Source organism: Tenebrio molitor, chromosome 6 (genome assembly GCF_963966145.1).
Source record: "Tenebrio molitor chromosome 6, icTenMoli1.1, whole genome shotgun sequence".
NCBI lineage: Eukaryota > Metazoa > Arthropoda > Insecta > Coleoptera > Tenebrionidae > Tenebrio > Tenebrio molitor.
Window position 1 is genome coordinate 13,933,507 of NC_091051.1, and position 23,768 is coordinate 13,957,274.

A 23,768-nucleotide genomic window follows, 5' to 3' on the forward strand; every position below is an offset into this window, starting at 1 on the left:
TCATAAATTTGTGGAATTGCTGTGCAATATTACGCTACGGCTACTTCACCAGTTATGCGCTTCCTAAAGATGGAATCGATTTCGGCTATGGATTTTTGTGTGTATTAGCCGGAATATCTGTCAAGTGAAAAATATACGAGCCCGTTTCGGTTGCAGTATTTCAGCTGTTTTCCCCCCAGCATTTTTTTAGGCGACAGTGACCATTTGATTAAGTCCGTATGTGATCTAATTTATTAGGAAACCTTGAAAATGTTTGTGACGACACTATCCAATCGACATAAAAGTAATTCAATCAGGAGAGGGGTGAAAAGTAATATCAATTCACTTTGAAGGGTTTCGTGTTGTTATTCTTTCTTGAATTGTGTAAAATGTGCTCCAATATATCGCGTTCCTGCATTCATTAATTGATACGAGTAAATATCTCGCGTTCTCGTAAGCTGTAAACTTTTTAATTTTTCTACACGAATCCTCGTAGGTATCAGATCCTCGCTTGTAATGAAACAGCATTGTTAATTAAATTTGTATGCGATCTATTTGCATATGAAAGTTATGTACAGCAGTACGAAAACCAATACAAAAGTAACAACTAAAAGTAACTAGAATATCACAAAAATAAATGATATGTGAGGTACAATGAAATATGATCAGGGAGAATGAAAGAAGAGAACGTCATTCAGTGTTTGGAGCTGCTACCGTAGTGGTGCCCTCCAATGGACACGCTGGAGTAGCTGTATCCTCCTCCGTGACCGCCGCCGATGCCTCCTCCGATTCCGTGTCCCCCACCGATTCCACCGCCCAGGCCTCCTCCGATTCCGTGTCCTCCACCGAATCCACCTCCCAGGCCTCCTCCGAATCCTCCGCCAATTCCACCTCCTAGTCCACCTCCTAATCCACCTCCGAATCCTCCAGCGCCGCCGCCGTCGCCTCCAACGCTGATGGGTTGAGGTACAGGTACCACGATGGTCTGTGGTACTCTAACCGGAACGGGTTGTGGAATTGTGACTGGATAAGGTTGAGGTACTGGCACCTGAACTGGTACTTGAACGGGCACTTGCACGGGGACTTGAACTGGGTATGGTACGGGTCTGGTGACAGTTACGGGAACTGGTCTTGGCACGACGACAGGTCGTGGTACTGGAACGGGAACTTGCACGGGACGTGGTACTTCTACTCTGTACGGTGCTGGCACGGGAAATGGTACTGGCCTGGTGACTGTAACTGGATAGGGTTGGGGAACCGGGACTGGTACTCGTTGGTTGATGGTGGTGACAGTGGCTCCGCCACCTCCACCGCCGCCACCGCCTCCTCCCAGTCCTCCACCAAATCCTCCTCCCAGGCCTCCTCCAAGTCCTCCCTGTCCACCACCGAAACCGCCTCCGATTCCACCACCGAGGCCTCCACCTAGTCCACCGTGTCCGCCTCCTAGTGAGATGCCGCCCCCATGGCCAAAACTCTCAATGCCGCGCTTCTCCGTTTTCTTCTCGTCGCCACAGCGGGCCAGAGAGACCGCGGACAAAAGAAAGATTGTAACCTGTTGAAAGAGTTGAATATCGTCAAGCAGAAGTCGCGAAATGCGCCAGTTAACTTACCACGAAAGGCTTCATTTCTTGCGTAGAGGAGGTACACTGAATGATGATTTTTTTCTTCGGTTGTTTTTATAGTGGTTCTCCCACTGCACGTCTAAATTCTCCCTGCAATATACTTTCACCGTAGCATCCCAATGATCCCATGCATTTGCACACGGCTTCAAGCGTGGATAACTATCCGGTCATTTGTTGAATACATTAATTAGTGCAGTAGACTGCAAAATTTGATATTACATAAATACTAGAACTTCTCGGTTTTACTTCATGCTACTTGCATGCATACATTAATTATTTTTCACGATAAAAAATAAAATCATAATGCTCCACCAGTTTCTGTTGATGAATATTCAATCCGAAACTAGACCGTAGATTCACAGCGACCGTTGCGAAGTCTGCGGAGATTTTGTAAGTGCAATTTAAAATGTTTTGGTTTTTGTTGAGCAATTTATTTGACTTGAGAGGTAAGAAGTGCGAAGTGAATTCATTTTTGTTAAAATAGATTTTTCATGACGAGAATAAATTTCTACAACTAGAGATTTACTGCTTGCTTTTGTGTAACGTGAAAACTTCTTAAATTATACACATCATTTTTTCCGTACAACAATCAATAGAGCAAGACATTTGTAACTATCCGTTAAAAAAATGTTTCTCCATATTTCCACACCCACTGTCAATGTGGATATATTGATTCTCTGATGTACGAAATTTGTTGAAATCTCTTGGGATTTTTTTGGTTTCTGCAAAATAACGTCGGAATGGGTCGGGACGACAGTTCGTGAAGGCCGATGTATCCTTGAAGAATTCTTACATGAACGGTTGTTTCAATAAAAGTTTCGTTAGTAACAGACGTTTTCTTTTTTTTTTACCAAGATAATAGAAGCGTCTTGTGTATTACATTTTTGTATTTGAGCCACTTGGTCCCCGTTTTATGCCTTTACGATGACGACTTCTTTATATGGTAATAAAATCGTTGATTATTCTTTCTCTTGTGGGGAGTTTCTTTTGCGGTTGCAATAATGTTAAGATTTCGTATGAGAAAATCCGGGGTATAATTTTTAACCCTCCGGGGCGAGCAGTGACAGGGCGAAAGGCTTTAAGGGGTCAATGTATATCCTCCGCTTCCGTAATGATTTTTTTTATAGCCACGTTTGTTTTATCGCCGTATTACCAACGTGAAAAACATTACGACCTAATAACACCGTTTTGCCGTCGTCCATTTAATAAATTTAAATAATTATCCCAGTTTTTAGGTAGGTGCCTGACGATTAATCACCGGAATTACTGACTTTCATTAAATTTTGCTTGTTATCTCTTCAATTCTGTTGTTTCACGTAATTCTACCCGCGAGTCTACTTACTGTAATGCAAAAATAATTAGATTTCGTCGGTTGGGAGATTCGAGTGCGGGGGATGGCGGCGTTTCACAGTGGCCGTCTATAGAAATGACAATTTAATGAGCGACTTCATGATTAAGTACTGTTCGTTCCGACGATGGAAATGAAGAGTCGGTCTTGGAACGCGGAATTTACAAGTACAAATTATACGGCGGGGTTGTTGTTTGTTCGTGCGGGGGTGACTTTTTGACGCCTCGACTGCGATCTCTAATGACGGCCGTCAAATGCAGGAAATATTTTAATCCGAACGGATGCCAAAGATGACGACTGCGACGACAATTAATTTACAATTTTAATTCGAGCTCTTCAGATTCGGCAAAATTACCGAAGGGGGTTTCGGCCATAATTGCTGTGTTCATCGATAATCGCTTTCAAGAACCATAAACTGATTTACGTGGAATTTGATTAATTTTACAGTGCGCTTCGCTTGCCGATAATCGTGTAATTCTTATTGACATTGCTGATGGTTTCCTCGAGTCGGTTGAACAGTTGTTTTGGAATAATCCAGTAATTATCGCTCATAATTGGAACAGATCGAAATCGCGAATATCGCGCAAACTGTTTCTTTTCTAATTGCACGTCTTAACCGGAAACAACTTTTTCTGCTACCTGTTGCGTTTTTTTTACCATGCACATGGTAGGGAAAGTTGATTTTTTAATGCTGCGTTGTAAACAAAAAGTTTTTTCAGTTTTCAACTTGAAAGAGGTGTCGACAGCTTTATGTCTTCGCCAGAGTAGTGTAGGATCATTACTCTTGGCACTAGTCGATAAATACGTCGTTACGAACAAATCATGTCGCTTTTACAATGTGATTAGTGGAAAGAAAAATTATTGGTGCGGAGGTAGCGACGGCGACGTTATCTTTCAAATGTGCCTGTCTGGTGGGACAAAGGAAAGTCGAAATATGAAAGTCGTAAATATGGGATTTTAAACTAAAATAATATATCAAAGTTTCGGTGGTAGACGGATCTCTTTTTAATAAAAGCGAATCGATTGTCGTGCCGGAAAATTTTCAACAAGAAACTTTGCCCTCCCGTCCCGAAATTATCTTCCTGTCCGTGATGTGAAAAAGAAAATATGTAGTAAGTTTTTGTGGTGATGACTCGCAACATGTGGCAAAGCAGAACTCTTGGGGGAAAGCTTTCAAAATATTCCGTGGAACTTGGCTTGAGTCACTAACAGGCGACACCATTAAACGTGGAGGATATCATGTGAATTTTCCAACGTGTCAGTGTACAGGACGACGATGAGTGTTTTCAGGACGATTTCTTTTTTATTTTTGCATACTGGAAATTTTCTCCATCATGCCGATGTAATATCCCTTGGAAATTGCCCGGGTTTTATATTTCTTCAGTTTTGCGTAAGCTGCTTTCTCAGATCATGAATAAAACTTCTGCAACACACAATACACACGTCTCGGTTGGCGTTTTGTTTTTGCCAGTCGTGGAGTGGCCCCGTGAAATTTGTCCGGGATCCGGGAGATTTAACTAATAAGTACGTAATCGTGTTATCCAGGTTTAGAAAAAAGTCAGACGCAATCGGCTTATATAATATTTTAGAGTTGCGGTTAATACCCGAGGGCGCAGTATTAATAGTCGGGCGTCTGCGCGGCCCTGGAACGGTAAATTCAGCGACCCCCCTTAGGGCTAATCAACTGTTCGCCGCTATGTTCTAAACCGGAACAATTTCCCCATCGCTTTACCCGACCGGAAATATCCCGTGTTTAGGAAGTGTTAGTAATAGCATGCGACTTGTATATGACCGCCTGAAGGTAAGGCTTTACCATGTTAAGGCTCTAATCGCCATCTGTCACATCGTTTAAGCGACATAAAGTGATATTATTGTGATAGTGTCGGTGTTAATATGACGAGGAATCTTTGTTAATAGTGGAAAGACAGATTCCGACCGAATTATCCTCGGCACAATCTTCATACACCGGTGCTTGGAGAAATTAATTATAAATGTGCATTTGCCTTTTGAGGAATCTTTGGAATATGGAAAATTATTCCAGTCCCGTGAACGTTAATATTAGTTTCGGAAACAAAAATTCTTCTCGGAAAGTTGTAGTCTTTGTGCCGATAGCAACTATGCAAAGAGAACTCGCTCCTCCGGTAACTCGTCGGACCAATTTGACTCGGCTTGGTCTATCTGTCGGTATTTTCTTGTTTTTAGAGGTAATATCTAGGGTGAGGTTATAGGAGTCTTTCGGTTAATCTTGCGGGCGGTTGCGAATTAAGGTGTAAACCGAGAAGTAATAAAGTTTGGTTAAGCTTGACAAGCTAGATATTTCCCTCCCTTACAAAGTACCTGTATGTTCAGTAAAATCGCTTGATATATAACTTGGACCGAGTTATTTATAGTGCCGGGTAATGGTGATATCAAGTCTCTGAGGACCTAGGAAATTTTGAATGAAAGCTCTTAATTGGACGGTTTTATGTTTGTTGCGGTGCTTATATAATCAACCCCCTAGGAAATATTTCACCAGAGAGACAACAAAAGTATATTTAGTTTTGTCGAGATTACGGCCATGTCGAGCGGATTTAGATTCAAAAACGTGTCGGGAAAACTTCGCGGTTATGGTATAGATTCTGTATCATGAGGATCTACCATTATCATCCATCAAAAAAAAAGATCGAGCGTCGACATCTGCGACGAGGGGTGTTCCAGTGCAATATTTGGCGATGTTATGAATCTCCGCAACCTCCGTCGTGATTATCTTTGAAAAGAACGGAAAATGGGATAGTTTCCGATTTTTTTCCGACAAATTTTTATTGTTGTCATAAACCCAACTTCTTCGAATTCGAGAATTTGAAATTTATTTTAGGTCCTACCGGTTGGTTTCTTCTGAGTAGCATCATAAATTAAATTTTATCGGGTTATGATGCCAAAATCCACGTTAAATTTGAATATGTCAATGTTCAAAGAACGCTGTCGCTCAGATTTAATATGTAAAGTGCAGGTGTTATTTTATGATGATCGAATCAAAGATATTACATCTCTAAGTGAAGATCTGCTGCTCTTAGAGACGTGGTGGTGCTGTGCTAAGAAGCCAATTAAACTAATTAGATTTACGGATTCCGAATGGCGAATTCGAAATAATTAAATCTGAACACATAGACTTTAGAGCAATTTCATTGAAATTCCGTTGTGAGGGTTTGCAAACTAGCTCGTCCCAAGACGCTAAAATATCTTCGAATAACTATCTTACAAATTGAATTAAATGTTCGACTTCGAATTTAGTACTTGTAGATTTGCTTGGACGTTTTAAAATACATATCTTGATGTATTAATGCGTGATAGAGCGAATTAGCTTTTGACGATCTCTGCGAAGCGAGCTTGATTATGCCACCGTAAATGTTATACGGTTTTGCCAATTTTCCGCTAGCTGCACCATCACCTCCTTCGCTCAAAACGTAAGCGGATAGATTGACTTCGTTGTTAATTAACTGTTGTATCATTTTGTTACACATAATTAATAAGATTCCAGTATGAAAGTCAATTTGGAGCGATTTGAATTTTAGATTTGTGTGTTTTTTTTTACTTGTTACGTTTTAGATTTAATCTGAAAGTTAATGTATTGCGTACAACGAATTTAGGTAAGGGTAGTTGCGATATGTAAATTTTCCAAAATTATTCATGGCATGATTTTATTATGACGCGCAGCTTGTTTTTAGATAGATACGCGTGTCATGTTAAATTTCATCACAAATCCCGGTGAGCTTGATTTTTTGCGATTTGTTTCACGAATAGTGGCTGGCGTGGAGAATCTCCTCCTGATACATTTTCGTTGTGGTGACGTAATTTGATATTTGATATTGACATTGAAAAACCCTAAAATTTACATTGTCATCATCTCGAATTTCAGTTCACCCTCTCTTAGCAGCTATCAAATAAAAAACCTACCTAAATATTTATATTACTTACCTCGAACCCCCTTCAATATGCTTCGGGGCGATGATATCCGTGCACGAGGGATGTATTAGAATGAAACTTTATTTCTTATTACCGTTTTATGCATATTCTTTGATATTGCATATGTTAATGCGTGGGTCTGGAGGGACGAAGTAATTTTCGGGAGCAATTTGCAGTTGATCCCACATTACCAACAATATTTTTGGTTTGGTGCCGTTCGTTACGCACTGGAGTGGAAAAATAGGACATGTATTATTTATGGGTGCGAGATGTGACATTCGGGTCTTGGGATGATATATTTTTTTGCCTTCCTGCTGGACCCAAACAGGTAAACATGTGCTTTTCGAGATTATCGGTTTTCTGGAGATGTTCACTTCTCTTTCATTTATAATGGAAGAGCAATTGATGATCAGAAGATGAAAACGACGGTGACAACCTGAATTATAGATGACTCCGAAGGGGGAAACTCGAGGACGTAATGGACATGGAATGATATTAAAAATTTCATTACATTCACCTGGAGCGTAATAATAATGCTCGTTATGGTTAGTGTGCTTTATGGTCTTTGTTGGAAAAAGAGACGTGTTGAATATTTTATTCTCGAATTCGGGAGAGGGCGAGCCTTCAAGGAGCCGCCGCTCCCCCGATGCAAGCTGTAAACTTTCAATGATCTCGATAAAAATTTATCTCCCCCGTCTGTTTTAACCCCTTGACCGCTATAACAAGCCGGGTTAGTAATTTGGAGGTCTCGACCGTCTCCTAACAATATTCATAGCATATTTGCGAGTTACGACCGCATACGAACCACCGGCTTTTGACGGGACACTTCGCGGAAGGGGGATGTAAAGGAAAGGGTCGCGTTGTATCCGCTTCACCCTCTGGATTCGCTTTGATGTGATGTGTTATTCCCGACACGTTCGTCATTTGGCGTCAGTGTCCTCTCCTTGTCGAGGGTTGCATCTCGAAAATGAGGCGGCGTCAGCTTGCAGCCCAACAAAAGATCCGGAGAATCTCCGATAAAATCACGAGAAGAATCGACCAGTTTAATAGAATCGGACGTTGGGCATTTTATATGAGTACTTGGCCGGTTTCACGATTTTTTGACAATGGCCACTTGTTGGTCGCATGATGATCCGGATCGATCCGAGCCCTAAATCTTAACGAAGTCCATTGATTGCTAATCGAGTTACGAAGATGAGAAGTTCCATTAATTTGGTGACATTCAGTCGGGGTCCGGTCAGGGTTGATGACACGTCGGGCTGGCCTGTACACGTGCTCGGATGAAATCCCGAACATCAGCAACATGGCGAACGGGGAGAGGGATTTTTCCAAGGGTGCATAAAAATTCGGCGCCGTCTACGTGGACAGAATGAGTTATTAGTGCTGAGAGGGTGCAATTTTTCTCATTGTCGATAATATCTGACGCCGACATTACTGGTAAACACTCGCCGGGGATATATGGACAAGTGGTCATTAACGGTCTTTTATAACCATTACGGTGTTAAATTGCCAACGAACCTTGGCGACGTTTTTATTGCAGATTTCAGAAAGCCACAGGACTTTGATCAAACAGTCCTCTTCAATCAACCTACTGCACAGAATGAAACCTACGACTTTGTAACTTGCGAACTGGAAGTTTCAAAGTCAAACCATCTCCCTCAAAACTAACACGTTTAGCTTTTGGTACACTTGATTGCCGACCAGGCGACACCAGAAAAGGGTTTTCATGTTCTTTTAAATAAACCAAACGACGAGTCCTTGTTAGATCGCAAAAACGACAAATCAGCAAATCAATGCGATAATTTACCACATTAACTTTTCACCGAACGAGGGATGATTGACCGGTTATTTTTTTGTTTTTCCATCAATATTTGATTTATCAAGTCGAGAAATGAAAAGAGGAAGTCGCGATGTTAAATAAAATTAATGACCCGTTGAAATGTATTTTGTAAAAATATGACGGTAATTGTTCACTTTAATTACTTCTGGAATTTTCGCGTTTTTTCTGGCTAGACAGCCTCAGGGCGTCCTCCTAGATCGTGTCCCACCATTCAAACCTTGTGCAAATGCCTTTTTTTTCTCTCTTGTTATGTTTCAAGGTCGCGCCAAGTATAACTAAAGGGTAAGGAAAATTTTCATTTGCACAAGGTTTGACTGGTGGGAAACGATGTAGGAGGACGTCCTGAGGCTGTCTAGCCAGAAAAAACGCGAAAATTCCAGAAGTAGTTAAAGTGAACAATTACCAAAATGACTTTTCCTGACTTTTCGCGATTCGATGAAATTTTGACGTGCGCAACAGTTTTCTTTCAGTTTTATGAATGAGCAAAGTTACATTTACACCTACAACTATTTATAGATAGAAGTGAAAATGTAAATGTGCACTTTGCAACGTTCCTGCAGTTGCTTCTTTGAGGAAAGCACAAGCAGCAGCTTGTGAAAAATGACGTTTCAAATATGTATTGATGCAAGTGGTGCGCTTCGGCAAGGTACGTGCACGTACAATTACGTAAACCAGCAAGTCCGTTTAAAAATCATACGTTATTTTACCACAACCTAATGGACCAAACACCACACACACGTATAAAATAAAACGAAGAGGTTAAAGTGAACCCGATTGTTACAACAACACAGTTTGTTCGGCCCACTTGTAATTTGCGCTTGCTCTATTGATCTGTTATTTTTGAGTTTTCTTCCAACTCATTGAGTTTGAAACAGCGTATTTATATGTAAATTAATTAATATTTACAGCATCATGGGAGGGAAATTTTAATGATGTTACAATCTTTTTTTTATTTCGTCGAAGTCCATCATCTATTTTTAGGCTGTTGTTGTAACTAAATTGACTCAAAGGACTGTTTGTCCTTAATGAAAACAGACGTAACACAAACAACAAATATGATGAGGGCCGCGTCTGACTAATGCATACTTGGATGGTAATTAATTTTATATCGACAAATTGACATGTTTTCCCTGCGGAGAACAAGAGAACAGTAACACGGTTAATGTTGATTATCTTTTTTCCTTTGAATTTGTGGTTCGATTTTGATGGAGTTGTTGCAGTCATAAATCGAATTCCAAGTGTTGAGCTAACAGGGCCACTTCCTGATATAAATTGTGATAAGAAGACTTTAAGGTCCAAGACATTTTAGCGAGACCACTACAACCCAACGAGACATAATAAGATTAGCATTGACGCGGATGATTTAAACCGCAATATTTTAGTTCAGCTGAACGCTGTGCTGAGCGCAATTTTTCAAGATAAAATAGTAATTTCGACTTGTAATATTTTATGCCTCCTAACAAAAGATATAGCACCAAACAGCTTAATAAATGTTTCCGTCTGTTAATGTTGTTTTCATGCTTTTTTTGACTTTTAAATTTACTGCTGTTCTAGTGCATTCATTATTGCACAGTTCCAGATTGTTTTAGAAAAAAAAAAAGATGAGAACGTCGGCTTTTACCCTCCGAATTAAAACTGTGGTCGAACCTCGTCCGCTTAAAAGACGATTACACTCGTGTGATGAATTAGAAGTTGTTCATTATCTGCTTTTGGAAAATTAGAGTTTAACTCTGTTAAACACACAACCGCAAAGTCTTATTCGGGTTACAGGTGGTTTTCGTGGTTTTCAAGCGATTAAATTAATAAAAGACCGACAGTAAGGAGATGTGTTAATACTAGTTCTGGCACAAAGGCTAATCGTGCAAAATTTAAAAATATATCATAATAACGACATAAAAATGAAACTTTATTTCAACACATTTTTCAAGATTTTTCCTTTAGTTTTTGAGATCTATCGAAACACCCCATTTCTGTTATATTTTATATGAAAGTTAGATAAAGACTTGTTTTTAAAATTGGGCGAATTCTACCTGAAATTCAGGGAGGTAAACATTTCCCTCCCTAAAAATCATAACAAACCATCATTATTGAGTTTGAGTGCTAAAATTAGATGATTTTACTTAAAAAACAGGTGTAAATATTTACCTACCTGAAAATCATAACAAACCATCATGATTCGGTCTGAAATTAAAAAAGTGTTAAATCAGAGGAATTATATCGGGTGTTCATTTATTTCCCGTCGCTGTGGCGTTGAAGAGTCGATTGTGAACATACCACGGATCACGGCGGATCAGCTGTTTAAATCTAACCTCGCTTTTTGCGTTGTTTGTGTTTTTACTCTGCAGATGGGCGAAAATAAAACAACAGTACGTAGTTACGTTCTTTGTGTTTATTTTTTCTATTTTGTACCTTTAACGCAGTCAGTATAACACTCAAACGGGTTTCAAAAAGGAGTTTTTTTCGATACCGGTTTCAGGAACCTTTCCTTACATTTGTAATGTTGGTAGCGACTCACAATTGAGTATATTATAGTTGCTACCATATAATAGTTATATGGTTGCTACGTGATCGCTGCACTTCACGATTGCAATTGCACTTGCAATTGTTCGTCTAGTTACCAGTGTTACCAACCTTTTATACATATTTGCCAAATGCCAAATATAATTTTCCCAGCATTGTGTTTTGAACTTTCTTTAATTTAAAATTTAAAATAGGGGCAAAATAGAAAAAATATTGTATTACACTCGTTTTATAAGCAATTTTGCCGCACTTATTTGCTTTACTCGTATAGCACTCCTCGTTGCGGTCCTCGTGCTCTAAAAACGCATGCGACAAAATGGTGTCCTATAAAACTCCTATAATAAATTACTATTATGTGATCAAAATATTGAGATTATTTGAAAAATTCTGCATGATTTTACCTTGAGCCAGAACTCGTATTAACATACCACAGTAAATACGTGCTTTTTCTTACTGAACTTGAAATGAATGCCTCCGCAAAGCCGGATTTTACCGGAATTCGTCCTGCTCTGTTGCAAACAGATACAGTTCACATTAAGCGTAAATGCTGTGACACTTTTACACAACGAGAATTGTTTTGTGCCAGGAATGCGACCGAGAGTTGCACATGCACCAGACGCAACGAGCTTGACCTGGAAGTAGGTTTTTGATTGACTCGTCTGAGGAGAAGCGAGTGCAAGATTTATGGGGGTCTGGTCGTCTAAGATTGCGACAATGACTACTATTATAAATGACGGGAAGATTATAGGATCAAACTAATAATGTGACAAATCACAGTTTTGACGTGGTCGTTTATTATTGACCTATCTAATGGGAATTTTAAAAATGTTGGGGTGCGGGATTTATTGGCGACGAAGAAGTCTTTGAAAATTACCCGATCTGAATAAGAATCAGTTGGTTTAATTTATTTGGTAAGGTAATTGGTAACGGTGTGGTCGAGAGAAATTCGAAAATGGTTCTGAAGCTTTGTTCGGAGGTGCAGTGCAGTAATGAGATTCCGGGCCAGCATCTTATTATATTTTATAAAATATCATTAAGAGGAAATGGGATATATAAATTGTTTTAGTGGAGCTCTTTAGTAAAGTGCAACTAAAATTTTCCTATTTAAAGTTTCTCTTCTCGAATGCAAATAACCAAAGTCGGAAGCAGTAAATGAAACAAAGTAAAACAACTCTTCTTAACTATAATCAAATTTACTTGTAATTTGAATACAAATGCACTTTTTTCAAAGGTTTCTGTTTGAGTTCCATCTCGGTTGATTTCCATTACAGTTGTCCCGTCGGTTTCGGTTTGGTTCCGTGTGCGTCCCGCGTTAACTTTGTTTGGTGCATCCCCTCCGTTCGGGAAAATCGAGGGAAATGCGAAAAACATTGGAGGGAGACCGACGATCCGGACATTGCCCTTCGACGGTCCACTGGAGACGGGGATGCTTTTATTGCTTACTTCTATGTGGTCTATTAGCTAAATCCACTGTATTCAACTCTATACACGCTGGAAACATATTACTCGTTGCTTTATGACAAAAAGGAATTTTCCCATAAATCCCCAGTTAATGGAATTCGGTGCCGCCATCAACAAGTGAAAATTACGTTCGGTTTTTATTTTGCCGATTTTTTTTTGAAAAACACCATCGAGTGGTTTATTTTTGTCACATGAGCTCGAAGCTGGCGTACGTTGTCCTTTCACGCTAGTCCTTCCGCCACGAGTTTAGTTTATCCACTTGTTTCTCTTTTTTCTACTAGGTGCATTATTCAAAAGTGTCAAAACAGACGGGTGTAGTTTAATGCATTTTTCATTCTCCCCGGCGCCGTGCAGAGGGGGCTGAGCAAGTGAAGAAAAATAAAACGAAGGATAAAAATATGTAGTTTTCGTGGTAGGATAAAGATGCCCGCTAAAACTCAATACGCAGGACGTACGAGTGTGGACCTTAAGTTATGAGACACATTTATATGGAAATTTCGCCGTTTCGCACCCCTCTATTGACATTCTTTAAATTTTGACGAATTTCGCGGCCGTAAATCGTAGGTATTATTGGTGTTCGTACGCCCCTTTAATTGAACTATATCGGGAGGATTTTATTGTTTTTCTCCGTTTCGTATTTTCTCAAATCTCTCCGGAATTATTCGAATCCTCCTAGTAATAATGGTACAGATAGGCAGATATGGCCTTGAATGCACAAACTTGTCATTTTCGTCTGCCACTGTTTGTTCGCTTCCGTGAGTTGTAAATAATGAATGAACCAGGCTTTGACTCCCTGGCGCCTCCTACATAATTCAGTGGTCTATTGTCTGAACTCTTGGTGCAATTACCTGGGGCACATCTGCTTTCGGTCATCGCTTCAGATTGCTGAGATAAGATTTCTTTCTCCATATGCAAATCCTTAGCCCTTTGTCGCCTTGAAACGGACCGCTCAAAGTAAGCTCGAGTAGGTGTTGAGCATCCTCTGTGCATAAGTCGATTTGCGGCCCATTTGCAGAAATAAATTTGCCGGAAAAGGACCCTTTGTAGTGGCATATTGAGTTTATTTTTCTAAAGTCCACCATAACACTGTGTACCTAGATTTCACGCGGCTCATTTTAACCACAATTTTTTGATATGCTTCTGAAACATTTGCAGGACTACAGGAGAAATGTCTTTCTTAGATCTTCGTGTTTACGAAAGGTCCTCGGGAAGCCTGGAAACTTACGAGAGATGTAAATTAAATTGCAAAAGAATTTCTATTGACATTTTTTTTCAGAAAATTTTTGTCCCGCGAATTTTTGTATTTTTCATCAGAACATATTGGACTGTTTTCAATTAAGAGGATGTTTACGGTGTTCTCTTTTTTAGGAGCTTTTCGCACGATCTTGTATGGAATGTTGCGAAATTTATTAAACTTGGGCGAATTTAACTTGATGGAACGCGAAAGTGAATTAAGAAGTATTTTATTTAAGTTGACGTCTCCAAGAGAACCCTCGAAAGTACAATACCTCTCGTTTTCACCTACACCTTAATTTTTCATGTACGCCCCCCGATGTTCCGATACATGACGTCTTTTCAAGAACCCCCTCTGCTCAAGCGGTTTTGATGGAAAATTTCCGTGGTGCTGTGCGGTTCGACAAAACCGGGCGCCACATGTTGTGCATATTGTTAACAGCTTTATCGTTTTATTCCACCATCCCGAAAACTAGGATTAAAAATGTTGGGTAACTTTCGCATAGGCGCACCACACGCAGTCACGTTCTTGCAAAGTAATCAACTCAATATACGGGGAGCCACAACTCATCTCTTCTTCGCAGACTAATAGAGAGCGACTGAGTTCGTGACAAGTGACTCTAATAACACCGGACGCACCCCCAATTTTGCTCCGCGTGTGTTTCCGAATCGGCTCGCTGAAAACGTCGAAAGCACCCTCCTCGTCCGAAATGGGTTCGCGTGCATTGTACCCGTGATGCGCTTTCCGTTAATTAGCACCGTTGATGAAAAAACAATTTAACAAAACGATAGGAACGTAAATTAGAAACGCCGCTTGTTCCATCCGGTAGGGGTTGTTGGACGTTAACCGGTTTTCGGGGGTATGGAGATGGATGAATGGATGTGCCTCGTCACGAACGGCGAGGTGAGTCTTGAAAATGAGCAAGATCACGTACATGAGGGAGTCGGTGTCTGTTCGACGTACGCCAGCTGCTGGCTCTGTAATGATAACATTACTAACTCAAGATGTTTTTTGTTTAAAGTTTTTTTGGGTCCTCCTCATACCAGAAACAAATTGGATAGTTGCGTCGTCTACCGCACAAGAAAATTATGAGCCACGGTTGTTTTCGTTCTGGTTATCCTTGCGGTATGTTTCAGTAATGCGCACCACCAGGGTTAAATTCACTTGTTTTAAGCTCAACTTTGCTTTTCGGCAACTTTTTTAATTAGGTGTTTGGAACGAAAGCGAAGTTTACACAGTTATGCGAACGAATTGCGCTTTTATTATCTGCTCAAGACCCGTTGAAAGTCGAATCAATATTAAAAAAAAGTTTTTAAACGTGAAGGGGTGATAATTGAAGTTGTTGACGTCATTACCGAAACAATTCCGTTTTTGTCTTTCACAACAATAGGGTTAGTAGCAGTGAAATGATTCCCCAATCAAAGTGTGCTTTGCAACCACTTCCTGCTAGGGTTACTTTTTTCAATAAGGTGCCAAAGATTATCAGGTTTTTTAACTAAAATTTAAGGGCAATAGGGAAAACTAAATGGTAACTTTCTTGTTAGACATTTTTTTTTGTCGGATTATTTACAGAAAAAAAAAAGAAATCAAAGAAGCGTTTGTCGTTCATTTTTGCCTATTTGAAGATGTCTTGAATCTCTATCCAAGAGCGCAAGAATTTTTTCATTCGGTCGATTAAAACAAAAATTAAAATTTGCTCCACCAACTTCCTGACAAATAACCAAATGGTATTGACATTGGTTGCGAACTTCTCGAATAATCCCCAGTTTGTGTTTAATTCTCCCTCTAAGCAGTCCACATCTTCGAAGTGAATATCCTTGGAAGGAAACGTGACAACGGGGACGCAAAGACTGAAGAGGTGATGAAGAGATCTATAGTGTGACCTTGAAGGTTGAGTTATAATTTATAAAGCAATAATAATCAACAAAGCGGCATTTAGCATTTATGCAGACTATTGTACTCGTACAGCTAAATTTGAATTTTGCTAGTGTCTTTTATTACCCATACCGAATTGGTGACAGCCTAGCATTTGACCTTCCCTTACTTTCGTTGTATCTTAAGATATCTCCTTCAAAAAATGACACATTTTTGATTTAAAAGACAACCACTGTCTTTTTGTCGATAATTAGATTTTTATAATTTCACATCGCGATCCTTCAGAGTCACATTATAAAGCGGCGAAGTTGGTCCGGAATCCTTTCAAGCTTTTCGACGAAACTTTTGCATCATAACACAATCTAATTATGTCATTTAACACATTATTCAACGCAAGATTCTAAAATAACAGACTTGTATTCCGGCTTAATTAATCTGTCAGCCAAAGCAGCAAACTGTTTTACTCGACAACCGTATATTCTCGAGTAAAATGAAATTTTTTGCATGTAGACTGCATATGTATACGCTGTCGTTTTTTGGAGTTAAAATGTTGATTACTTTTAAGAGATAATTTTGACAGTTATTAGTTTTATTCTTCGTACAGTCGACGAACACATGGTGAGAATGTACGACAGTACCAAAACTGAGTGGAAAAGTTTTAAAAAGTGTTTGTTTCCCGATTTCTCCAATTTCCAAACTTTTCTCTCTTTATATACTTCCATTGATTGGATAAAGTGTAGATTGGTACACAAAACTCTCCGGTAGAATCCGGCAAACTTTTTTTCAATATGTTAAGTCCCCGGAGGCTCTTGTTGGTTAATCGTTATGGCTGTTATGATTTAATCCTCCTCAAATGTCTTGAAATTTCGATAGAGGTGAAGTGTTTTAGTGGTGTATTTGAAATTGCTTCCTTCACCGAACGACTTAAACCCACTTCGGTGTATTCAAAACTAATCTTGTAGCGTTGGCGAAGTTTCTTTGGCCGCTGTCGGTATTAAAACGGGTCGTTGAAAATTTGTTCAATAATCTCCAGTAAGCGGCGGTCCGTGTTTTTATGAAGTAGAACGTGGCAACTTTAAACTGATTAATAATTCATTAGGTGTAGCCGAGTTAAGTTGACGATGAACATAATTAAAGAGTTTTAATTGTTTTCACCAAAAGTCCTAAAGTGAATTGTTGAGTATCTTTGTACTCGGTTGAAATTAAATCGACTTCGCTCTGCGTAAAAGGAATCCAAGAACTGGATAGTTTCGTCCTTAATGACACCTTTTCCATTCTGGATGGTGCGTTACTTCGGAATGTAATCACACGAGCACTTGGTCTAAATATTTCCAATTTGATCGATTATCTGGTGCATCGGAATTTCCATCGAAGTTTTTTCGTTTTGCTTTTAATGAAATTTCTTTTATGGTGCAGTAATTAGTAGTTTGTTTAGTTTGAACAAAACTGCATCGATCCTGATCGGATTCTTTGAAGGAGTTGGGAGTAAACTTTTAGTTGGCTTGTTATGCCCTCCGGCTCCGGTGCAGTTTCGCAGACGTAGCCAAGGAAGTTAGTCTCCATTGTTGATATTCAAAGTGCCAACCCTTTATGGAAGCGGTACAAGTGCAGTCCTCATTGACTTAATGAATCGGTGGTCCGAAATTAGTCCCTTATTAATTCTGTGAGTGACTGAAATTGAATCTGGCTCCTGTGGAGGTGATGTTCTTTGCTTGGGATCAACAGAAGACGAGACGGGTCAATTAGCGCCATCTGCATCGGTAATAACAACATTATTATTAAACATAGAGACGGGGATGGAACTGCCATGTCTAGTATCACTTAGGCGCACTCACTTACGCCTAAGGGTCATTTTGGCGCGGGAATGCACGGAAGGGCACTGTAACTGCACCCCTATGACTAGTTACTGGAGGGCGTCGGAAAATAACACCTCACCGGCCGACAAACGTGACCCCTACGGGCCTCCCTCCGCGTCGAAATTGTTATTTTAGTAGGCAGCGACACTCCGGTTATGCACAAAACAACTTTTAATACGACGCTCCATTACATCCAATGGAATTGTTGAGGGAGTTTAGCGCCGTCTCGATGTTGGCTGTTTCTTCAGTTTATTGCCGTTTTCACGTCGACAGCTTGAGATTATGTCGAAGTCTGCGTAATTCATCGTCATCGGGGCAGCTCATGTGACCTCTCTTCTTTTTGAACAGGTCCTCGACAGTATTAATATTCGGCGGCGACGTCGAAGAGGGATTGCCGAGCTGAAAGAACTGAATCTTTAATTAGAGATTAATGTCGAACCGGAGCGAAGCACGGAACGAATCTGGGATTTAAGATACCACACCTTTCATTTTAGAATTACTGCACCAAATCGATTTTAACTTCGACACCTCCAGAATGCAATATATCAGGAGGGGCTGGTGCCGATCGGGTTCTGTGGACGTTAATGTTAAACTGGCTTCGACTACTAACGATGGAAGTAAAAATCGTCTAGTGTACTCTAATTCATGATTTTGTTACAATTTTAAATATTTAATGACCAGTTAAAAATGCAAATAATGTTCAGTAATCCCGTACTCTTTTATAATGGTTGAAAGGTACGCATCTCAGATATTTGATACTTTATTGTATAATACGCTTTTATTGTATTTTTAAAATTGCAAAATCAGATCAACGATACATTTCCATTTATTTGGCGTCGAGGAACAAATATAGAATTTTTTTGTTCATTGTATTGATGTGGGTCGAATTCATTCCATTTATTAATTTGTCAAGTGACATGTGTGCATGGTAGTTATTTTTTATTTGTTTGAATGTGAAATAGCTGATGTATTCTATAAACACTTCAATTGAAATATCATTTTAACTGATTAAATAGTAAAATGAATAGGAGGTAATTTTGACATTTCGACGATTTCCACAAAAACTCGATTGAATTTTGATCAATCTAAATTTTGGAATATAATCACTGATTTTTTTAAATAAAATTTAAAATAATGTTTAATTACCACATCGAGACTCGTGTTTTGTATTTTATTTCTCATTTTGTCATTTTCTTTTTTCAGTCCGCAAATTAATAGTTATTTACGAACCGAGTGCGAGAAGACATTTTTCCCACATGAGTGCATCATTTGAGACACGAGCGACGAAGGTGCGAGTTCTTCATTTGCGCGAATGTGCTGAATATGTCTTCGCGCATCGAAGTTTGTACAATATTTTTTGAAACGAACATTATGTCTGATTTGTCGTGACCCTTTGTGAATAGATGTCGCTTGTGCATGCGATTTCCAAAGTGTCAGTCGAACTAATAGCGATTTATTTACACTCTTTCGAAATTTTCAACATCCAAGTTGGAGAAATGGCGTTTTGTAAACTAGATTTTATTATCAGATCAAATTATTTTCAGAATGCCCAAAAAGCGAATGTTTTTTGGATGATTTTAAAGCACTAGTGCGCGAAATCTACGTTCGCGATTAACTGTTGCGGACGCGAAATGTCATTTTGGAGGTAGTGAGTTGTAAATAGTTATTTACATTACAAATGCGGTAGACTACATTTTACAGCGCGCGGTTTTTAGATTGAAACACGACCGCGCAGCGGGATTGTTTAACAAAAACCGAGCGATGTAAAATGCGTACCGCATTTGTATTAATCTTTTTGGCCGACGATTCGTTTTCTTAAATTTGAAATTTGTTGTAACCAATAATTTCGCAAAACCTGTCAAAGACTAACATTTGATTAATGAAATACCAGAAATTTATCTATTATACCGATAACTGACATGCTTACGATTTATACCACAAGATGGCACCATCAGATATCACAATTTTTCACAAGAAAACAATTAAATTATGTTCATTTTCGATAACTGAACGGATCAATGGTAGCGATATCTTGTCTTAGTATAAATGGACTTTATTTATGATAAGCTAACAGTTTTTTTTGGAGGTCCCTGAAAGTTTAAAATTTTCGTAGTATTTTACACACTCCGTGCGGTAAAATGACAGATGGTTTGATTAGTGTGTAAAAGTCAAGATACCGAAGCTGTTCAAAATGTGTAAACATGTCATTTAGAGTTGAGGTGGCCAAAAAGATTTTAATTCTTATTAAAGGACGTTTAATAACAATGAAAGTTTTAATTTCAAGCCGGTTTCAGAACCTTATTAATTACAGACTATTGGTAGTTCATTTCCGTTACCTTCAACTTATTAAAAGCAAATAATTTACGTACAGGTTCAAATTTAGTCCCAGAGAATTTTATTGAGTTCACGGTAACTACGGAATCTACGGCAGTAGTGGAAAATTGTAAAAGAGAAATAGATTTCAAATAACAAAGGAGCAAGGTGGAAATGATTGGTTGCCGCGTTTCGTTGTCAGTGAAAGGCGTCGATCCGGCGAGTTCTTTTGAATTTCAGTAGGTACATTTGTTCTGATGAATTTTAAAACTAAAGCGATCAGCTTTTGAAACTTCATAAAAGAGATGACATAATTAGATTGAAAATATTGACACAATCTATTTTTGTTGTTATGTTATTTTCTCTTTCTCATTTGATAAAAATACGAAATATGTTCTCGATTTCACAAGAAGTTTCAGGAAGTCTGGTAGGTTGCATTTTTTAAATTTAAAACATTTATTTCATAAATATGAAGCGTTGAAATCAGAGCATAATGGAACAACTCTTCTTGATGTGCGTCTAAATTTCAGGAACAGTTACGCCAGTGGCAGTTAACGGATACCTCAAGCCTCATTATTAAATTAAGAACAGAAAAAAAATTATCGACAAAAATCATTCCACATTTTTTTCCGAACAACCAAGTTACGGTGCAGTTTAGAAATTGGTATTTTTTTGGTCTAAATTGTCTTCATAATTTATTCAGTTGACCCTCTGGGGTGATTCAGTCCTTTACCAGGACCATTATTGTATCTGGAATTACATTCTGGTTGAGTCGCGATGAGTAATGCTCTGGCTTTTGCTGTGGAATTTCCATTGATATTAGTGATATCATCTTGTCTCTCGCTGTGTCATCTCTGTTTTGACAGCGCCTCAAATATCAATGTATCAAACATGATGAATGAAACTCGCTTGTTTCCTAATCCCGGTTTGTGAAACGTGTACCATGTGAAACATCCGAGGGTCGATTAGCAGGATTTTCTTTCGAATTTGCAAGTAGTTTGCCGCATCAACGCCGATCATTGATCTGTTTGGAAGTGGGAAAGATGAACGGCCAGAGGGACAACATTACGCAGCCACACGGTTTGATTTATAAAGTGAAAAATTAGAGCAGACAGGTTTAGATGTGTGCGAGGAAATTTGTGTCGGACTGGAAATTATGTTTACCAAGAGAGTGTGTGTGCGAATGTATGTAAACAACGTATTCGAGTGGGGTTGTAAACATATCAAAGACAGCCTCCTCCTGACGCCTAATGGATCGAGATAAATCGAGTGAAAAACTGCAAGAAGACACTTAGCTTCCCCCAACACTGCTCGTTGCTTATCTGTTATTAATTGGACAGGCTGATAATTTATTCTAATTAAAGTTGTTTCCTCGGATTCTTCCAGCCCTATCTGCAATATCGATCGTGATAGTGGTGAAAGATGGAAGGGTCTCGAATAAATAACCAAAATCGAATTAAACTTGTATTAGATTAACAAAGTTTCGTTGAGGGGTAATCGTACAAAGCTCTTCTTCTGCAGTAGTTGTTACAGTTTGAGCGGCGGGATTTTCGCCAAGCTTATGCACGGGATGTTGCGGATTTTCAACAATTTACAACTCGAGTATTTTGCATAATTTTTTAATTAGCGCCGCCATTTTTCGTTACCCCGACCGTGGGCTTTAAGACGTTGTTAAATGCGAATCAGGACCTACGTGGAATTTCAAAATAACGAAATCACCGAGAATTTTTTCAACTCATGTGGGTCACGTCCCGTGTTCATTAACACTCTCGTGTAAAGCGCATACATTTCAAACATCGATTTTTTTCAACAAGGAAAACCTCACGCTGTTTAATTTCCTTGCCGCTTACGTGTGCAAAATTTTTATCAGAAAACTTACAACGGCCACTCTTCCCGTTTTTGACTCGGGAAGTGGGTCTGAATTTCTGGGAAGCCGGTTTTATGTAAAGAGTGACCAAAAATCCAATCCTCTTAAATCTCAATAATCCGGTGATCCCCGAACGCTTAAAACGGCTGAAAAGAGTTCGAGATAACCAATAGAGAGGTTTCATTTCCGCGTTTCAGACCGCTACCTCACTGACAGAATCGGGTTACGATTTTCCATTTCGCATCGAGCTGTGTTTAATTAAGTTACTTATTTAGGACCCATGTTCAGATGGACACCCGACCTGAAAACATGATCAATGCTGTTTAATTTAATCCGGTCAATTGTATCTAGTCGTGAATAATTTATGGCCGAACTTGTAGACCGCGTTTTTCCACCAATACGCCATCTCCCAAAAAGTTTTTTTCGCTGATTTATTAAACCACCGAAAAAAGAAGGATGTTCGCGATTAAAAGGATGAGGCAATTTTGTTATGCCGCAGCAATAAGATTTATTGAGGACATTTTTATTTGCTTAAGTTCGTCTTATGAAGAATTACAGCAGCAGGATTGATATTTCCAGGGAGACATATTTAAATTGTTTATGCGGATCTAAGCTCCCCAGCTTCTCCCAGTATTGTCTCGACTACATCGATCGCACAACTCGACCCAACATCCTTGTTTTCTATAAAGCATGTTTTATTTAAGCCTCTGCAATATTCCATCTATCAGATCTTGAAAAGACTAACAACTAACCTATGAATTCTTTGTTTCAGGTAAGCTTCAAGCCGAAAGACTTCAACACCAGACATTTTTCCATCCCCGGAGTTGCCAGGTGAAAGCGAAAGAGTCAAACAATCTTTTGTTGAGATTTTAATTCAAGTGCATATTTCAATATTTATTCGGTTGTACGAGGGTTAATAATTCCAAACTTTTAAAGGCTGCAATTTCCAGAGGGCGAGACATCGCATGTAGCACAGTTTAAATAAGAGTTTATTGATTTTCAAGTCTCTGGCGACTTCTCGAAATAAACCGCATGAATTTAATGAAGTTGAAATTTTGCCGGTTTAGTTCAATGTTTGTCGATCCAGTTGTGTCTTATAAATTTTTATAAGAGCTGACAAAAACTTCGTAAATTAGTTTTCTATCACAAATATTTACGCCGAGTCTGAGGAAACTGTCAGATATCGTGAGGCCTAAGAAGTTTATGCGTCGGGCATCTGTGTAAATAAACATCTTTTAAATCACTCGACGAGTAGTTGAATGGTGATGATTTTTTAAATGAAGCCGATCGAGTTCGATAATTGGAGGAGTAATTATTTTTACGGTTATTAGGTTCATCTACGGCAGTGAAGAGTTTGTTGGTTTTAAGGATCATATGTATTCGGATGGGAACCCGTTATGGAACAGTTAAATGTTCTAATCAAGGGCTAAATCTGGTATCATAAAACATTCACCCTGTAATTAACCAGGCAAATTGCTTTAATCAATTCAGACCGAACTGCAATACCTATATTCGTCTCGTTTCTACTTTAAATTTTCCAAAGTGCCATTAATTTTACTGTCTTACGCTTCATTTTCTACAAATTGAACTTTATGAAACGTTACAGATATTTTCTACTTATTAAGTTCAACCATTTCGCTCGTTGCCGGAATTGTTTATGGACTTTTTACACATTACCCTCTCACTTATCAATTCTATCGAATTGAACTTCGACTCGATCGAAAATTATGTGTTTTCGTATCCGCCATCAACGTCAATTTGGCAACTCACAAAGACCCAGGATATTGATGAATCTTTTTTGATTACGTAACCGCACAGGGGCCACTCCTTTTTATTAAACATGAAAAACCAGCGACAATCTGAAAAGTGATCACTCAATCCGGACTATTTGAATATTCACTTATCATCAAT

At 39.0% G+C, this 23,768-nt stretch overlaps 2 protein-coding genes across 5 annotated transcripts in view; one reads left to right on the plus strand and one right to left on the minus strand.

The window, feature by feature from the left end:
* Fas2 (fasciclin 2) overlaps positions 1 to 23,768 on the plus strand; it is a 96,962-nt gene that overhangs the window by 13,033 nt on the left and 60,161 nt on the right. The gene's annotated exons all lie outside the window — the stretch shown is intronic.
* On the minus strand, positions 514 to 1,717 carry LOC138132550 (uncharacterized). The gene is made up of 2 exons (XM_069050098.1): positions 1,590 to 1,717; positions 514 to 1,531 (listed from the first exon to the last, which is right to left on the minus strand). The coding sequence occupies exons 1-2, from the start codon at positions 1,602 to 1,604 to the stop codon at positions 674 to 676; spliced, it is 873 nt and encodes a 290-aa protein (XP_068906199.1). The 5' UTR covers positions 1,605 to 1,717; the 3' UTR covers positions 514 to 673.